At 35.6% G+C, this 16292-nt stretch overlaps 1 protein-coding gene across 1 annotated transcript; it reads left to right on the top strand.

Annotated features, from left to right (window-relative positions):
• The first annotated feature begins 5098 nt into the window (after nt 1-5098).
• Nucleotides 5099-13902, top strand: LOC121255956 (putative 1-phosphatidylinositol-3-phosphate 5-kinase FAB1C). The gene is made up of 11 exons (XM_041156525.1): nt 5099-6729; nt 7142-7939; nt 8049-8202; nt 8368-8712; nt 8909-9568; nt 9693-10024; nt 10118-10244; nt 10380-10544; nt 10678-12216; nt 12343-12609; nt 13446-13902. Exons 1-11 carry the CDS (start codon nt 6137-6139, stop codon nt 13698-13700), a joined length of 5235 nt encoding a protein of 1744 aa, XP_041012459.1. The 5' UTR covers nt 5099-6136; the 3' UTR covers nt 13701-13902.
• The last annotated feature ends 2390 nt before the right edge of the window (nt 13903-16292 follow it).

Here is a 16292-nt window from a genome sequence, read left to right as displayed (position 1 = left end):
ATTTGGGTGGTGTCTCGGAAATCAGTAATGATAACTATATAATACATTTTAGAATATATTTCATAATACATGTATTAAAATAAAGGTATTTTTATAAAGTGATATTATTTTTATAAAGTGATTTATAAAAATACCTATCAATTTAAAATATAGTTGTGTAAAGTAGTGTAAAAAATTTTGTATGTTTATCATTTTTCCTCAGAAATTGGGAAACTTGGACACAAATAGGCGCACTTTGAGTTTCAGACAACACTTCTTAAAAAACACAAATTCATTGAAACTTTTTTTTAATCACGTAACTAAGTGTAACCAATATATACGAGCATTTCATATACAAAAACTCCATGTGCAATCACTTTTACGTGTTTTTTATACACTCTATTAATGTGATTGACTGCGGTCATTTTTTTAATATAAAATAATTTATTTGGCCAATAACATCTGTGGAGTGCACAATAAATACACAAAAATGATTGTATGTAATAGAACTCTTTCATATATAGGTCTACTGATCTGAATTCACAAAATTTCAGGCCTCGTTGCTGTCCATTGTATTTAAATAGTTTTGGTGTTGATCATATGGTATTAATTATGAGATTGAGAATTCAAATATTCTCTACTACATGAAGCCAAGTATTGCCAAAATCCAAGAGGAAGTTGCTCTTGCTAAATTTACATAATATTGATGTTTATAACAGCTGGTCCCATCAAACTTTTATTTTTATTTTTTGATGATGAAGAATCCCAATTCATTCAAAGTCTCCATTGCGTACAAAGCTCCAAATTTCGAATATCCGAACCGAATAACACCTATATGTATTCGGATGTGTGGGTTCTAGATTGGGTCGGATCAAAGTCTTGAGTCAAAATCCTATGTATAGTGCTCTAAACATTTTAGGTACCATAATTCAACCGGCCAACTTTTTAATCCTAAATACAATTCCTAGATGTAGCAAAGTTGTAGCCAAATTGTATAACTTGTCATTAGGTCAAGAGAGGACCTATGGGTAAGGAGGAAACTATATAAATGTTTTGATGACTGGTAGTTATAAAGGAGGGCCGGTTTAATCTTTTCAAAAAAGCACTATATTACCCGACCTTAATGTCACACTTCTATCCAATTGGAATCTTAGTTACTTCCCCCATTATCTCTCTCCTCTTTGCTTAATTGTCATTAACCTGCGCGCCAAGTTCAACGACTGCTGCAAATTTGCAATGGAAAAAGCTAGCCTAATCACATCCCACAACTTTCATATACCACGATTGAGATATTTACCCACCGATTAGAGAGAAGAAAATAACATGTGAATGCGACTTAACACAGAAAAATTTAGAAAGAAAAAAGGGTTAGTGGGAGTTCATGTTTTCCATCCATCCATCATGTCATGGGGATGGATGTTCTAACCGACCACATAGAAGAAGGAAATACACGACAGAATACACGTTTCCTCCTATGTATATATATATTTCTTTTAAGGAATCATTAGAACAGAAAACCCTTTTTATGTTTTGTTTATTATATATTACTAATTTCTTGGGATGAATCATTAGAATAGGAACTCTTTTTATACCTGATGTTGAAATTTCTTACTCTGGAGAAAAAATTATTAAAATAGAAGAACAAAGACTATATATTTTCTCAGGTTCTGAAAGGATGCTGTTAAAAAAAAATAATATTTATAGTTATAGAATACATAAGCGTTGCATAATTCTTTGTAAAAGGTTAGTAAATACTAAACCCACATGAAAATAATAATAATTTTTTAATAATAGACTCACTCTTTTTTTAAAATGATTACGCAGCGTTTACACATTTTATGATTATGTGAAACATTACTTTGATAAAAAATATCGCACGTAGTTAGACTATTTTAGTGCTAATCGGGATTAATTCTGTTCATGATAGACTACCACTGGATGATGACATTGACACCATAACATCAGTGATGACTCAAGAATGACAAAATAATATCAAGTAGGATTAGAATTATCCGCATCTAGTAAGCCAAACAAAGTCATGTAATTATTATATATAGACATACGTCTTAAAAATTTTTTGTTGTTTTTTTTTTTTTTTTAAATATGCATGAGACATGATTGACTTAATTTATGGTATCATTTATTAAAAACACATTAGGGATGATAATATAGAAAAATGAAAAGGGTACGTAGGGGGGTGTCTTCTCACTAGGCTTTTTTTAGGGCAGAAGAAATGAAAATGTGGGGGCCTTTGTAACCCTAATTTGACAAGCATAGAAATTTATTTATTTAAAAAAAGGCAGAATGATGGATTTTCTAAGTACCCAACAAAAGTAATTCAACAAAAGAACATATCCTTCACATGGAGATGAGTCATGAATGATGATGATGATGAAGAAGAAAAAGAAAAATGTCTAAGGGGCGGCTCTCTTATCCATTAATGACTAGTTAAAGCGTAGGAATGATGCAACTTTTTATGCATCTAGGGCTCATGTATGAGGGAGATCTAGAGGGAGAGAGAGAAAGAGAGAGAGAGAGAGAGATCCAATTTCGTCGAGAGAGAGCTTTAGGTGTATTTGAAAAAGAGTATATCTGTCAAAAGAAAACGCCAAGAAGATAAAGCATAAAACAAGAGAGAAGAAAAATATGAAGAGAAAGCTACATCGATCTTTCGGCACAGCCATGACAGCACCACACCTCTGCAGATGTTGTCCTCCCACCAAACCCAAACAATGCCCCAAATAATGCTACCAAATACTTCTTACCTTACCTGTAAATGCAGTTTGCATGGGACATGCCATCTCGTGCCACTCTTGCAGCCCATGGGTGGGGCATGCATTTAGGATTTTTTTTTTTTTTTTGAGATAATAATGCCCACTTCCAAAGGGATCTTCATCGATCAACATAGGATTCTAAAAGTTTATGGAAGTTTTAGAAAAATCATGTGCATTTTCATATAATAAATGCCTTTTTTTTTTATTAGATAATAATGCCCACTTCCAAAGGGATCTTCATTGACCAACATATATAGGATTCTAAAAGCTTATGAAAGTTTTAGAAAAATCATGTGCATTTTCATATAATAAAAGCCTTTCTTTAATGGAACAGACTATATAATGGGCTGGGGTATACTCAAATTTGAAAAATAAAAAAAAAAGGTTTTTGAGTTAAATTCAAAGCTAATAACATGGGAAAGTAAATGGGTTATCATTAATCCTTTAGTTGTTGAAAACTTTCATTTGTTTTGGGCAATGTATAAAGAAAGAGAAATGCTACTACGTCACTTGAGTTTATCCTTTAATTTTGACCATTTATATATTTAATTTTTTTTCTTAATGATTAAGAAATTAACTTTTAATGTATTAGTATATTTTTTTATTTTTTAAATATATTTAAATATGTTAAAAAAATATGAAAAAAAAAATTATACTAGACGACACGCTCAACCGTCATTGTTGACAGCAACCTAGCACTACTCATAAAGAAAACAAGGATAGCACGATCATTGCTCTTTCAGTCTCAAAAAGAGAGAGAGAATGCTTTGCCTCTTAGAATCGATTGTCCAAAAATAATCAAGGTAAGAGTACTTCCTGCCTTCTTTTTTGGGTTTGTCTCAAAAGAGATATGCAAGTTTCAAGTTTCAACAGCAATATAAATATATATTTATTTAACTTGGTCGGGGTTTAGTGGCGGCAACCCACCTTTCTCCAAGAATAGAGACTCAATTTGATGTAATTATATAAAAATAATTTTGCAATGATGGTTTGAGATAACTGAGAATCCCTCTACCATGCTTGCATGTAAGTTACAAGTTTCTCTGTCACATCCCATTGTCAAAACATCTCTGATGAATACCCTTCATGAAACCAAATTATGTGATTAGATGACATTAAATTAGAGAGCCATTGCCTTAGTTAAAGTCATTCAAAATCCATGTCAATCCAAAAAAAAAAAAAAAAAAAAAATAGAAAGATTAATATCTCTTAGAGTTTTTTCTTTCAACTTAATTATAGAGTTTGAATTTCACTACAAAAAATGAACGCAGTACGTAATAACTAATCAAACTAACACAATACGTTATAAGAAATTTATATCTTAAAACTAGAGATTTCTCTCTTCTTTTGGGTATTCATTAATATCCATCTCTTCTCGCTGTCTCATATGTTGGAAATGTGATTATAAAACAATGAGCTTTTCTCACCTCGTAACAAAAAAATCTTATAAAATTAAAGTTTACAAACTGATGTGACTACATATTATACGTTAGATCACTTTATATTACTATAATAATTTTTATAATCTAATATATCATAACATGCTATAGGTCAAAATAGATTAAATGGATCGAGTCCATAATTATTAAATGGGTCGTGTCATGTCAACTGTTATTTAAATGAATCGTGTTAGGATTTTAAGGATCCATTCAATTAAAGAGGTGTGTTTGATTGACGTATATAGTCTAATAAATAATACTACGTACAGTCGTAGAGTGTACAAACATTTCGCAATCGTTTTAAAAAAAAAGTTGGATTTACTATTAAAATATTATTATTGTTTGATATAAATATCGTATTTACTAATTTTTAAAAAAAAAAGAAATTCGTAATATTTATGCACACTACAATTATAAATATCACATATCTAATCTAATATTCGCGGTTTAATACAACACAAATTTCCATCCGTGATGTTGCTTGTTTTGTAAATCCAAGAAATCAGAAGTCGGACTAGAAATTAGAATTCTCAAGAGACGGTTTAAAGACTTGAAGACTTGGTCAGTATTTCGGGCTCTAATCAAACCAACCCGGTAAAAACCAGAGTACCAGACAGTGACCCACCACGACGAGACCAGGATCCAGATTTGTCAACGGAGCGTGCATTACACCCACCGTAACCACGCGTGTTTGTAGGCCGAAAATCCCACGTATCGTTGCTGACTCTGCTCGAAGTAAAGTTTGAACGATAGATGACTCTGAGACAAGGAAAAATAAATAAATAAAAGATTTATATAAAAGAAATTAATTTTAAATTTTAGTTTTTGAATACAGAATTTATATGAAATAACATTACACGACTGTATTAACATTATTAAAGGAAGGAAGATAGAGCGGAAAGAGAGGAAACGCTCGTTAAGACTTAAGAATAAAAAAGAGTGCTCCTTGGGAATCATTACTGGGTTGGCTGTGTATTTTTATATTAATATAATTAGTAAGGTGGAGGAGAGGGAAAGGAAAGAAAAAGGTGAAGGAAAGGAAAAGCGGAAAAAAGATGGTGTTGGGTAGGAAGGAAGAGGAGAAGAAGAAGCAAGGAGTATTGTTGCGGGTGACCTTATTCGTTCAGATGCGAGCTGTTTTCTCTGGGAAAAGGGAAACTTCTCCGTTCTCGTTCTTTTCCTTCTTTTCATTCTCATTCTCATCCTTCCCTGTATTTGATTCTTCTTTTCTTCTTTCTTTCTTTCTTTCTTTCTTGTTTCTTGTTTTGATCTATGACTTGTGCGAGTCTGTGTCTTTTCTTGATGGTGGAGGGATATACTTGGGGTGTGTCACTGTTGTGATGCTCGAATCGGTCGCCGGATGCATTCTTGACGACTCTGGAATCGGTTAGGTGTTAAGGGGGATTCTTTTTAGGGTTTTGCGGTCTTCTGCTTCGGCTTCTGGTTGCTGTTTGTTCTGTGTTGCTAATTTAATCAAAAGGATTTCTTGTTTCTTTGATGTTGTTGTTGTACAAAATAGTATTAGATTTGTGCAATCTTTGGGCTTTTTTGGTGTTAGGTTGTTGTGGATTTCCTCCTCCGATGTATTTTGTGATTCTTGGAGGATTTAAGCTCTGTTTCTAGCTTTAAGCCCATTTCGGAAGATAGATAAAGGGAGGAAAAAAAAAAAAATATCAGAGTCAGTTGTAAGGGTTTTTGTTTTTTTTTAAAAAAAAGTTCTAAAAAACACATCCGAATCACCCACCATTTTTATTGTGGGGGGTTTATCAAATTTTCACTTTTGTTAATTTTCTTTTCAAAATATTTTTATAAAGAAGTGTTGGGGTAATTGGGTCTGAGGTTTGAGATATTATGTTATGTTTAATGCTGTGAAATATAGTTTCTAAATTTAGACCAAGAAGAAGGAAGAGGAGTTATACGATTTTCATTGGGTCATTACATTCTATGGGAGTACCTGATAGTTCACTACTAGATCTAATAAAGAAGGTTAGATCTTGGATATCTTGGGTAGCAAGCGATAAACTATATTTGTCCGGGGAATTTGAAATGTCTGATAACACTTGCAAAATGTGTTGTGAGTGCAATACAAATCTTGCTGGGATTTCTCATAGATACCATTGCCAAAGCTGTAGCAGGGGGATGTGTGGGAAATGTATTCGTGTTTATGAATTGTCGGTTTTTGAATCGTATAGTTTCAAGAGTAAGGCTGAGGGTGGTGAGGGGACTATCAAGTCCTGCAGGTTCTGTTCTGATGTTAGTTTAAGGCGTGAAGGCGGGAGGAAGTCTAGTGAAAAAGTACATCCTTCTGCGTCTCCCCAAGAAAGCCCTCGAGAAAGCCCGGAACCACCATCTCCGTCTTGTTTTGATGGTGAAAGAATCGGTTGTTCCATGAATAGAGAATCGATTCGGAGTGATCACCTTGCTCACTATATTGAGACCAGGGAATATGGGTATTCTCCACATGCAATGGCCCGCAGGCGCATGACCTCTTTTAGCGGTCACCCATCTCCTGTATCTGTTAGTCACTCTCCCTGCAGGTAATCTCTTTTTCTATAGTTCATGGTTTTCTGCACTTCCGAGAGTTTATTTATACGTTTCTCTCATTATTTTACTTCAAAGTATAAACAAACTGCCTAGAGATGAACCACATTTTTGACGTTTTACCCCAGTGGAAGTAAGTTTTCTTTGTTGTTTGCTTTATTAGTGAGCACTGACAAAGATAATTGTACTTTTTGAGTACCCTGGATGTTAGCTTCTTTATTATTTTGTTTGACATTTCTGTTGTTTATGATCAACTGGTGTGTTGACGTCTTTGAGCTTAAATTTTGATGTACAATTTTCTTATGTGCCAAAAAAAATCCCATGCTGTTATGTATTTTCTCGGTTTTTGTTTGGTTCCCCATTTGTAAATTTTTCAATGTGTCAATAAATCTCTATTTGCTAATGTAGGAGTGATGAAGACGAGGCAGAGGATTCTGGAAAGCAATTTTTCAGCCCATCCAGTGAATATTGTCATGACAACTCAGACACAGATTTGAGTAGTCTTAGTGCTAGAAATGAGTTTTGCAGTTTTAGGTCAGTGGGATCTAGTCTGTTAGACAGCCCCTCTAGGATTAATTTTACTTCTAATAGAGTTGGGCATTCTGTACAGCAGGGGCAAGAGGGAAGCCCTATTTCTCAGAATGATGTTCCCTTTGATCAAGAAACAATGGCTATTTTGGGAAAACCTGATTTAGGTTCTGAGGATCCATATAACAATGATGATTGCTCCGATGACTTGTCAGTTTTTAGAGACCAGTATGAGAAGTCTCAAAGGCCATTGGATTTTGAGAACAGTGGTCATATCTGGTTTCCCCCACCACCTGATGATGAAAACGATGAGGGAGAGAGTAATTTCTTTTCATATGATGATGAAGATGATGATATTGGGGACTCCGGTGCGATGTTCTCATCCAGTAGCAGCCTTTCTTGTATGTTTCCAGCTAAGGAGAAACAGAATGAGGGTAATAAGGAACCACTTAGAGCTGTGGTACAAGGGCATTTTAGGGCTCTCGTGTCCCAGCTTTTACAGGGGGAGGGTATTAAAGTGGGCAAAGAGAATGGTGTTGAGGATTGGCTTGACATAGTTACAACAATAGCATGGCAAGCAGCAAATTTTGTTAAACCAGATACTAGCAGGGGAGGCAGCATGGATCCTGTTGCTTATGTAAAGGTTAAGTGCATAGCGTCAGGAAGTCCAAGTGAGAGGTATGATGTGTTTTAGGTTTTAAAGACACTCCTTTTTATAAATAGTTCGGATCTTTTCTTGTGCAGGTCCATGTCATTCATCTTTAAGTTGTGGATTTGTTCTGTGCAGCACCCTTATAAAGGGAGTAGTTTGTACGAAAAACATAAAGCACAAGCGCATGACCTCACAATACAAAAATCCTAGATTGCTTCTTTTAGGAGGAGCACTCGAATATCAGAAAGTTCATAACCAGTTGGCATCTTTTGATACGTTACTAGAGCAGGTTCTCTTTTAATGTACTGAACTTTTTCACTTTTTCAACCCATCTACTTGGGCTTTTGCCTATTCCTACCATCAATAAAATCTTATTTACCGATAAGAAAAAAACTTAATCAGTGTTATTCATTTAATAAGGATGAACTTCTAAGTATTGTTTTTTTCTTGGCAGGAAAATGGTCATTTCAAGATGATTATTTCAAAGATTGAGGCTCTTAGACCAAATGTTCTACTAGTAGAAAAAAGTGTATCTTCATATGCCCAAGACTATCTGCTCGCAAAGGAAATCTCGTTAGTGCTGAATGTTAAGAGGCCGTTACTAGAGCGTATAGCCCTGTGTACCGGTGCTCTTATTACTCAGTCCATTGATGGTATTTCTACAGCTCGGGTGGGACATTGTGAACTGTTCCGGACAGAGAGAGTGTCTGAGGAACATGAGACTGCAAACCAGTTCCACAAAAAACCATCTAAAACATTGATGTTTTTTGAAGGCTGTACAAGGCGTTTAGGTTGCACGGTAATGCTTTCTATTTATAAAGTAGAATAGTTCTTTTTTCATCTCTGTTTAATGGATTGAAATTATCTCCCACTATTTCCAGCTGCCTAACTTATATTGGTAATTATCTCATGATCAGTTATCCTATGTACTGGTTTAGTCTGACTATGAAAAGACTTGGTTCTGTTTCTGATCCTATTTTTGCGGTTGTTTGTAGGTCTTGCTTAAGGGCACATGTCGCGATGAGCTAAAGAAAGTTAAACATGTAGTTCAATATGCAGTGTTTGCAGCCTATCATTTATCTCTTGAGACATCCTTTCTCGCTGATGAGGGTGCTAGTCTGCCTAAAATGGCACTTCAACCCTCAATTGCTGTACCAGAGAGAGCAATGGTCCAAGATGCAGAAATTCTGAGTCTCAGTCTGGATCTTGAAGGATTGGAGTCATTGTCTGCTCATCTTGATCCTGTTCGTCCTTTGTCTACTAGTTCCATTAACTGTAGGGTCGGAAATGATCCATCTGATATATGCTATGATGATTTAGCATCTAGTGAGGTTTTGGAGTCATGCACTTCACATCAGTCAATGGAAATAAAAGGGCCCACTCCGCTTCCTTCTGTTCTGAGAAAATTTTCCCAGCCAGAACTACAAGTTGGGGAGATGAATGAATTGACAAAATCTGAAAGGGCGGATGAAAAGGAAGTCTCCAGTGAATACTTTTCAGCCACTGAAACTCACCAGAGCATATTGGTATCATTTTCAAGCCATTGTGTGCTGAAAGGAATTGTATGTGAACGCTCTCGGCTCCAGCGCATAAAGTTCTATGGCTGTTTTGATAAGCCTCTAGGGAGATATCTTCGTGACAACCTTTTTAATCAGGTAACACTTTTGGGGATCCTCTGATCTTACTTTCTTTTAATTATTTATGATATTAGGACTATTTTTCCGTAACTATTGGTTATCAAATGGAATTTTATTGGTTAATAGAACTTTTCGTTGCCAGACATCTTGCTGTCAATCATGTAAAGAGCCAGCTGAGGCCCATGTCCTATGTTACACCCATCAACAAGGAAATCTTACGATCAATGTTAGATGCCTCTCCTCTTTAAAGCTACCTGGGGAACGGGATGGCAAGATATGGATGTGGCATCGATGCCTAAGGTGTCCTGATGTAGATGGAGTTCCACCAGCAACCCGTAGAGTTGTTATGTCGGATGCTGCCTGGGGACTTTCTTTTGGAAAGTTCTTAGAACTTAGCTTTTCGAACCATGCAACTGCTAATCGTGTCGCACCCTGTGGTCATTCATTGCAAAGGGACTGTCTCCGTTACTATGGGTATATGCTTTGATTTGGCATTCATTGTCAACTTTTCAATTGTCGAATATCATGTTGGTGAGATGTTGAAAGTTGAAAATTTTCATTTAACAGGTTTGGGAGCATGGTTGCATTTTTCCGGTATTCCCCTATTGATATTCTCTCTGTCCATTTGCCACCATCAGTGCTTGACTTCAATGGTCATACTCAACATGAGTGGATAAGAAAAGAGGCAGTAGAGGTGCTTTTAAGAATCTTAAATTTCCATTGACATGATTGGTAGAACTTATGCAAATAAGTAAACATAGATCTAACATGCTAGCTTTTACAGTTTCTTGGAACCACCATCTTATTAACATACCGCCTTTTGCTACAGCTTGTCAGCAAAATGGAAACCTTGTATGCAAAGATATCTGATGTACTTGATAGCTTGGAAGAAAAATGTAAATCTTTTGGAAGTGAATGGTCAGATACATGTGAGCTACAGGACCGCATCATTGAGCTAAACGACCTGCTCAAAAAGGAAAGAAATGATTACAGTGTATGTGCCCACTGCATGTATCATTTTTGTAATAGGTTTCTCAGTCCACAAAACCTTGTAAAGACCATGTAGTGTAATTTCTTTGATTTTATAAATAAATTGTTCTGCTTCTAATTAGTCTCCTTTATAATAGTATTTGCTACAGCCAGCTATCATGGGGATTTCATGGCCAGACTGGACGGCTATCGACATTCTGGAACTGAATCGCTTGAAACGCTCTCTTTTAGTTGGTTCACATGTCTGGGATCGGCGGCTTTATTCATTGGATGCGTTACTAAAAAATTGTTCTATTTCTAAGGTCCCCCAAGGGGATGTGTCTTATACCCAGCTGAAAGAGATGAAAAGAAAATCATCTTTTAAGGATGGCAAGCTTGACTTTGGGCATGAAGGGAATAAGTCTGAATCTTCAAGATTACAGGAGTCCCCTGGAAATGATTTGCAGTCAGAGCAGAAGCCTAGTTTCCTGTCCTTTGAACCTTGTGTTGCTAATGACTCCATGTTAACCTCATGTCATCATAACAGAGAGGAGGAAATACATTCAGATGTAGAAGTTAACGTAAATAAGACTCTCATTGAAAGCTTCTCTCCCAATGAATCTACTCTATCTGAGAGAATAGATTCTGCTTGGACAGGGACTAGTCAAATTGCAATGAAAGCTGAACCGCTTCATACATCACAAGTAGATGGAGCACGACCTGGATCTGTAAGGCTGGTTGGTCAGAATGATAATCCTCCTTTTAGGAGGCTTATGTTGCCTATGAGAGTTCATTCTTTTGATTCTGCATTAAGAGTTCAAGACAGAATCCTGAAAGGATTGCCTCCCTCCCCATTGCATTTGTCGAGTGTTAAATCTTTCCATGCTTCTGGAGATTACAGGAGTATGGTTAGAGATCCTGTTCCCAATGTAAATAGAACCTACTCCCAAATTCTGCCACAGGAGATACAGAAACTAAATTTAATTACAAGTTACACACCATCATTTCTTCCCTCTGCGTCTGATATTGCTGAGGGAGCTCGATTGCTGCTTTCCCAAACTGGCCGCAGTGATATTGTTATTGCGGTTTATGACAATGAACCCACCAGCATAATTTCATATGCCCTGATTTCAAAGGAGCATGATGACTGGATTGCTGATAAATTGAATGAGCATGAGGGAAGCTGGAGTCCACATGATATCAATAGAGAAGATTCTTCAGCTTCCACCATTTCTGCCTGGCAATCTTTTGGCTCTTTGGAGCTTGATTATGTCCATTATGGTAGTTATGGATCTGAAGATTCCTCATCATCTGTGGGTACCCTTTATGAGGATCCCAAACGATCTCCACATTTCACGATTACTTTTGAGGATGAGTCATCAACTGCTGGAGGTAAAGCAAAGTTTTCAGTCACTTGTTATTTTGCGAAACAGTTTGACTCTCTTAGGAAAAGATGCTGCCCTAGTGGAGTTGATTTTGTGCGATCCTTGAACCGCTGCCGGAGATGGAGTGCACAAGGGGGAAAAAGTAATGTATATTTTGCCAAGTCATTGGATGAAAGATTCATCATAAAACAAGTTACAAAAACTGAGTTGGATTCCTTTGAGGATTTTGCTCCTGAGTATTTTAAATATTTGACCGATTCTCTTATCTCAGGAAGCCCAACTTGCCTTGCCAAAATTCTCGGTATTTATCAGGTTAGGCCTCACTCCATTTATTGGTTGGTGTTTGTGTGTCCATGCACGTGGATTGGTGGTAAATCTGGGTGTATGTTGCATTGAAGTACACTTTCTTGCAATTCTAATGCTAATATTTGATGGCAGGTCTCTGTTAAACACCTGAAAGGTGGCAAGGAAACAAAAATGGATTTGATGGTGGTGGAGAACCTCTTTTTCAAAAGGAATATCTCAAGGGTCTATGATCTCAAGGGCTCGGCACGATCCCGTTATAATCCAGATACAACAGGAACAAACAAAGTACTACTAGATATGAATTTGTTGGAAACATTGCGTACTAAACCCATATTTCTTGGAAGTAAGGCAAAGAGGAGCCTAGAAAGAGCTATCTGGAATGATACATCATTTTTGGCAGTAAGCCTCTCTCTCTCTCTCTCTCTCATTGCTATGAATGCATCAAGGTTCTAAATTTCAGCTTTTAAATACCTTAGAGCAACGATTATGGTCCTCACAAATTAGAGCAAAATCTTTGATTGTTTTTCATTGGTGATTTCATTGTGGGTGTAGTGTATGTTGACCTCCCTAAGTTTCTGAAACTTGTTCTTTAGATTTTAGAAACCTCGCTTGCTTATAAAAAAAAAGGTTTCTACTTCCCTTGGTTCTGCAAAAAGTCAACTGACAAGTGACATCCTATGTAGTTTGGACAATGTCACATCCTTCTACAACTCAAGTGATGGGAAAAATAATAGACGATCTTGCACCAATCATTGAGATAATAAATTACCTATACAAAAATCATTGAGATAAAAGTAATGTTATACACCACACTCTCATCCTATTTTGATAATACTAAGTAGTATGTGGCATATTTATCACCATTAGATGATAAAGAAGCATGTAATAAATAATCATTTAATGGTGATAAATGTGCCACATCTTATTTAGTGGGATGAAAGTGGGATGGTAGTATGGTGTATAGAATTTTTCTTCAGATCATAAATAATATTAAAATCCCCTCAAAATGCAATTAAGTATTTCGGTTATTGTGGAAGGAGGTTAAGTCCGCTGAAGATAATGCCAGTACAAAATCTGTGGTGAGACTATTGTCAATTCATATACAGGGGCGAGGTTACACTCTAAATTTACCAAAACAAAGGGTGGAGTTAGCTTGAATTTCAAAAAATAGGAAAATGGGTTTGAAATTCTGCTCTTTTAAATGCGATTATTCACTATTTCTCATGTTTCTGCAGTCCGTGGATGTTATGGACTATTCACTGCTGGTTGGGGTGGATGAAGAGCGCAAAGAGCTGGTTTTAGGGATCATTGACTACATGAGACAGTATACTTGGGACAAGCATTTGGAGACATGGGTAAAGGCATCTGGGATTCTTGGTGGTCCGAAAAATGCTTCACCTACCATTATTTCCCCCAAACAATACAAGAAAAGGTTCCGAAAGGCAATGACTACCTATTTTCTCACTGTACCTGATCAATGGTCTCCTTGAAGATTCTGTCTTTCTTTCTTACTCCATGAGTTATCTGGCTCATCAATAAACGAACAGGGGGATTGTAATTGCATATGAATGGAAAGTAATCTCCCTCCATATCAATTTTTTTTCATTTAAAGATTTTGTATATTGGGACAAATAACCCAAACCAGAGGTGGTTTTAACACGAAGAGTAAAGAAGAGTTGGCTTATTCATGGCTACTTCTGCGTCAGAAAATGTTATTCTTCCCTTTATATTTGCTTACCCTAGGCAACTTGTGCATGATTGTCACCACTGTTCGCTTCCCCTTAAACGGCCCCTTCCCCAAAAGCCACATCCAACTCAACAACTCCAACCTTGTTCTGCGTGTATGTTTATATGAACACGCATCCTTTTATTCATTCACAGCACATGGTCTGGGTTCCATATATGTAAATACTTAAAAAGTAATAATGATATGAAAAATTTTACTCATTGTTTCATACACCACACGTCATATAATTTTTTTTTTTTTTACCAAATATGTGGTCTATAGATAATGAGTAGAAGAATTTAATTAGTTTAAGAAGAACTAAAAAAAAAAGTATGACGTGTAGTGTGCGAGAATGATGAATAGCTAAACTGGAATGATATATGAGAGAAATGTGGAGATCAAAAGAAGCACATGTCAGAGCTCGAACCTTGCACATGATCTTTTTCATAGTGCTAAAGTTATGTTGAAGGTTTCTTCACAGAGTTCGTTGAGCAGAAATCTTTGCGCTGAAATGAAAACTTCATTTCTACTCCATCTTATGCCCATGTTCCTGTCTCGTATAATCAGTCCAATATTCCATCCTATTTCTAGGAAATTGACCTATCTTTGAATTAATACAGGATAGCTGATTGTCCACGTTGAATACCACCTTATGCATGCCTGGAAGAGTTTATTATTATTGGAAGGGAGTTTGTGTCCCCTATCGGGCTGGGTCCAACTGGAAGGGATATTTGCCTCCCTCGAGGGCTGGGCTGAGCTTATCCTGGAGGCCTTGCGATTAGCAGCACGATCCCATGAGTTGCGTAAGGAAGGAGAAGGCCTAGGGCCTGTGCAGGAAAAATAGGACGCTGCCTACTCTGACACAACCCTACAAAAGCACGTCATTACATGGGACACAAACCCACGCCCCACCCAACTGCCACAAGGGCGTGTTGTGAGGCCACACCGCATTAAAGAAGATAACGTAATATTTTATAAGAGTATTTTTATTGACTAAATAAGAAGATTGGCTAAATTTATATAATTGATATTAAAAATGTTTCACATTAAATTAGATAAATCCAAAATAATTTAAACTGTTATTACAGTTATTGGCCAAATATAGAGAATCACGATTGATTCACTAAACATTAAAATATTAATTTTTTTCTCCAAACAAATATTAAAATATTAATTTCTCACTCCAAGCAAAAATACTATTTGGTTTGTAATTAAGAAATTTAGATAGAATTTTAAATGAGTTTAATCAGATATTTTTTTTATTAGCATTAAATGAATTTTGAAAATATGATTTTTTTAATATTAATTTAATTAAAATATAATTATTATTAACATTTAATTGGTAGAGATAAAAAATGTGATAAAAATAAAATAAATAAAAAAAATTATTAAATTAATAATATTTTATTATTATATAGAGAGTGAATGGATAATCCAATATGAAGGTTGAATTTAAATGGAATAGATAAATGTAAAAAAGTGTGATATTGATTTAATTTTAAAAATGAATTTAGCCAAGCCAATAAAAATGCTCAGGGAGATAGAAGCTGACACGAGACACGGAGTACCATCTTGACAAGTAGTATAAAAGTTGGGCACCAGATTAGAATTCGAGACTTATGTTCTTTTGCTTACTAAAATTCTTTCCAAAGAACAGAAAATTGACTTAGATATTGGAAGTAACCTTTCTATACCGAGCCCTTGCCTTCCTTATGTTGCATGTAATTGAGCCCAATACCAAGTGTGGGAAACAATTATAATTATTATTGATACACTATGCACTTAATATTCCTCTCTTTATATCATATTCTTATAAGGGAATGATATTATTATTGATACACTGCATGTAATTGAGCCCAATACCAAGCTTCTATTATGCTTTGACCGCATTTTAACATACACACACACACACTTCAACGTCCATGTTTGCAAGCATTTAGGTTGACTCTATAAGAAGCTTTCTTGTCAGAGAAATATATACAATACATGCAGATCTGACACCTCGATTAATTTCCATTTTTTATCTTTTTGTTTTGCCTTGAATTAATCTTGCTTAGATTATATATATGTGTGTATATATATATATATATTCTTAGCACCTTATTCATGTACTCTATACTAAAACTGACACATCGCACTCTCAATTAGTTACCAAAAACTGATACGTTGCAGTACCCCAATTAAATTATAGTTGTTTAGATGGATGAATGAAAAAACAGAGTACGGTGTGGCATATATAATTAATCTTGACCATCTATTTTTAATGAAAGATGCAAATTATTAGTGTCAACTTTTGATAATTTAAATCATGTTTTCTGTTACCATTTCATCTCCGATCTTCTCTAATTATCCAAGC

The sequence above is a fragment of the Juglans microcarpa x Juglans regia genome, chromosome 3D (assembly GCF_004785595.1).
Source record: "Juglans microcarpa x Juglans regia isolate MS1-56 chromosome 3D, Jm3101_v1.0, whole genome shotgun sequence".
Lineage (NCBI taxonomy): Eukaryota > Viridiplantae > Streptophyta > Magnoliopsida > Fagales > Juglandaceae > Juglans > Juglans microcarpa x Juglans regia.
This window is presented reverse-complemented; position numbering and strand designations above follow the sequence as displayed.

Excerpts from the sequence above, each read along its gene's own strand:
- LOC121255956 (XM_041156525.1), top strand. The coding sequence starts at position 6,137 with ATGGGAGTACCTGATAGTTCACTACTAGATCTAATAAAGAAGGTTAGA. Across the intron at positions 6,730-7,141 it reads GTTAGTCACTCTCCCTGCAG|GAGTGATGAAGACGAGGCAG; the intron begins GTAATCTCTTTT and ends TTGCTAATGTAG. Across the intron at positions 8,713-8,908 it reads CAAGGCGTTTAGGTTGCACG|GTCTTGCTTAAGGGCACATG; the intron begins GTAATGCTTTCT and ends GGTTGTTTGTAG.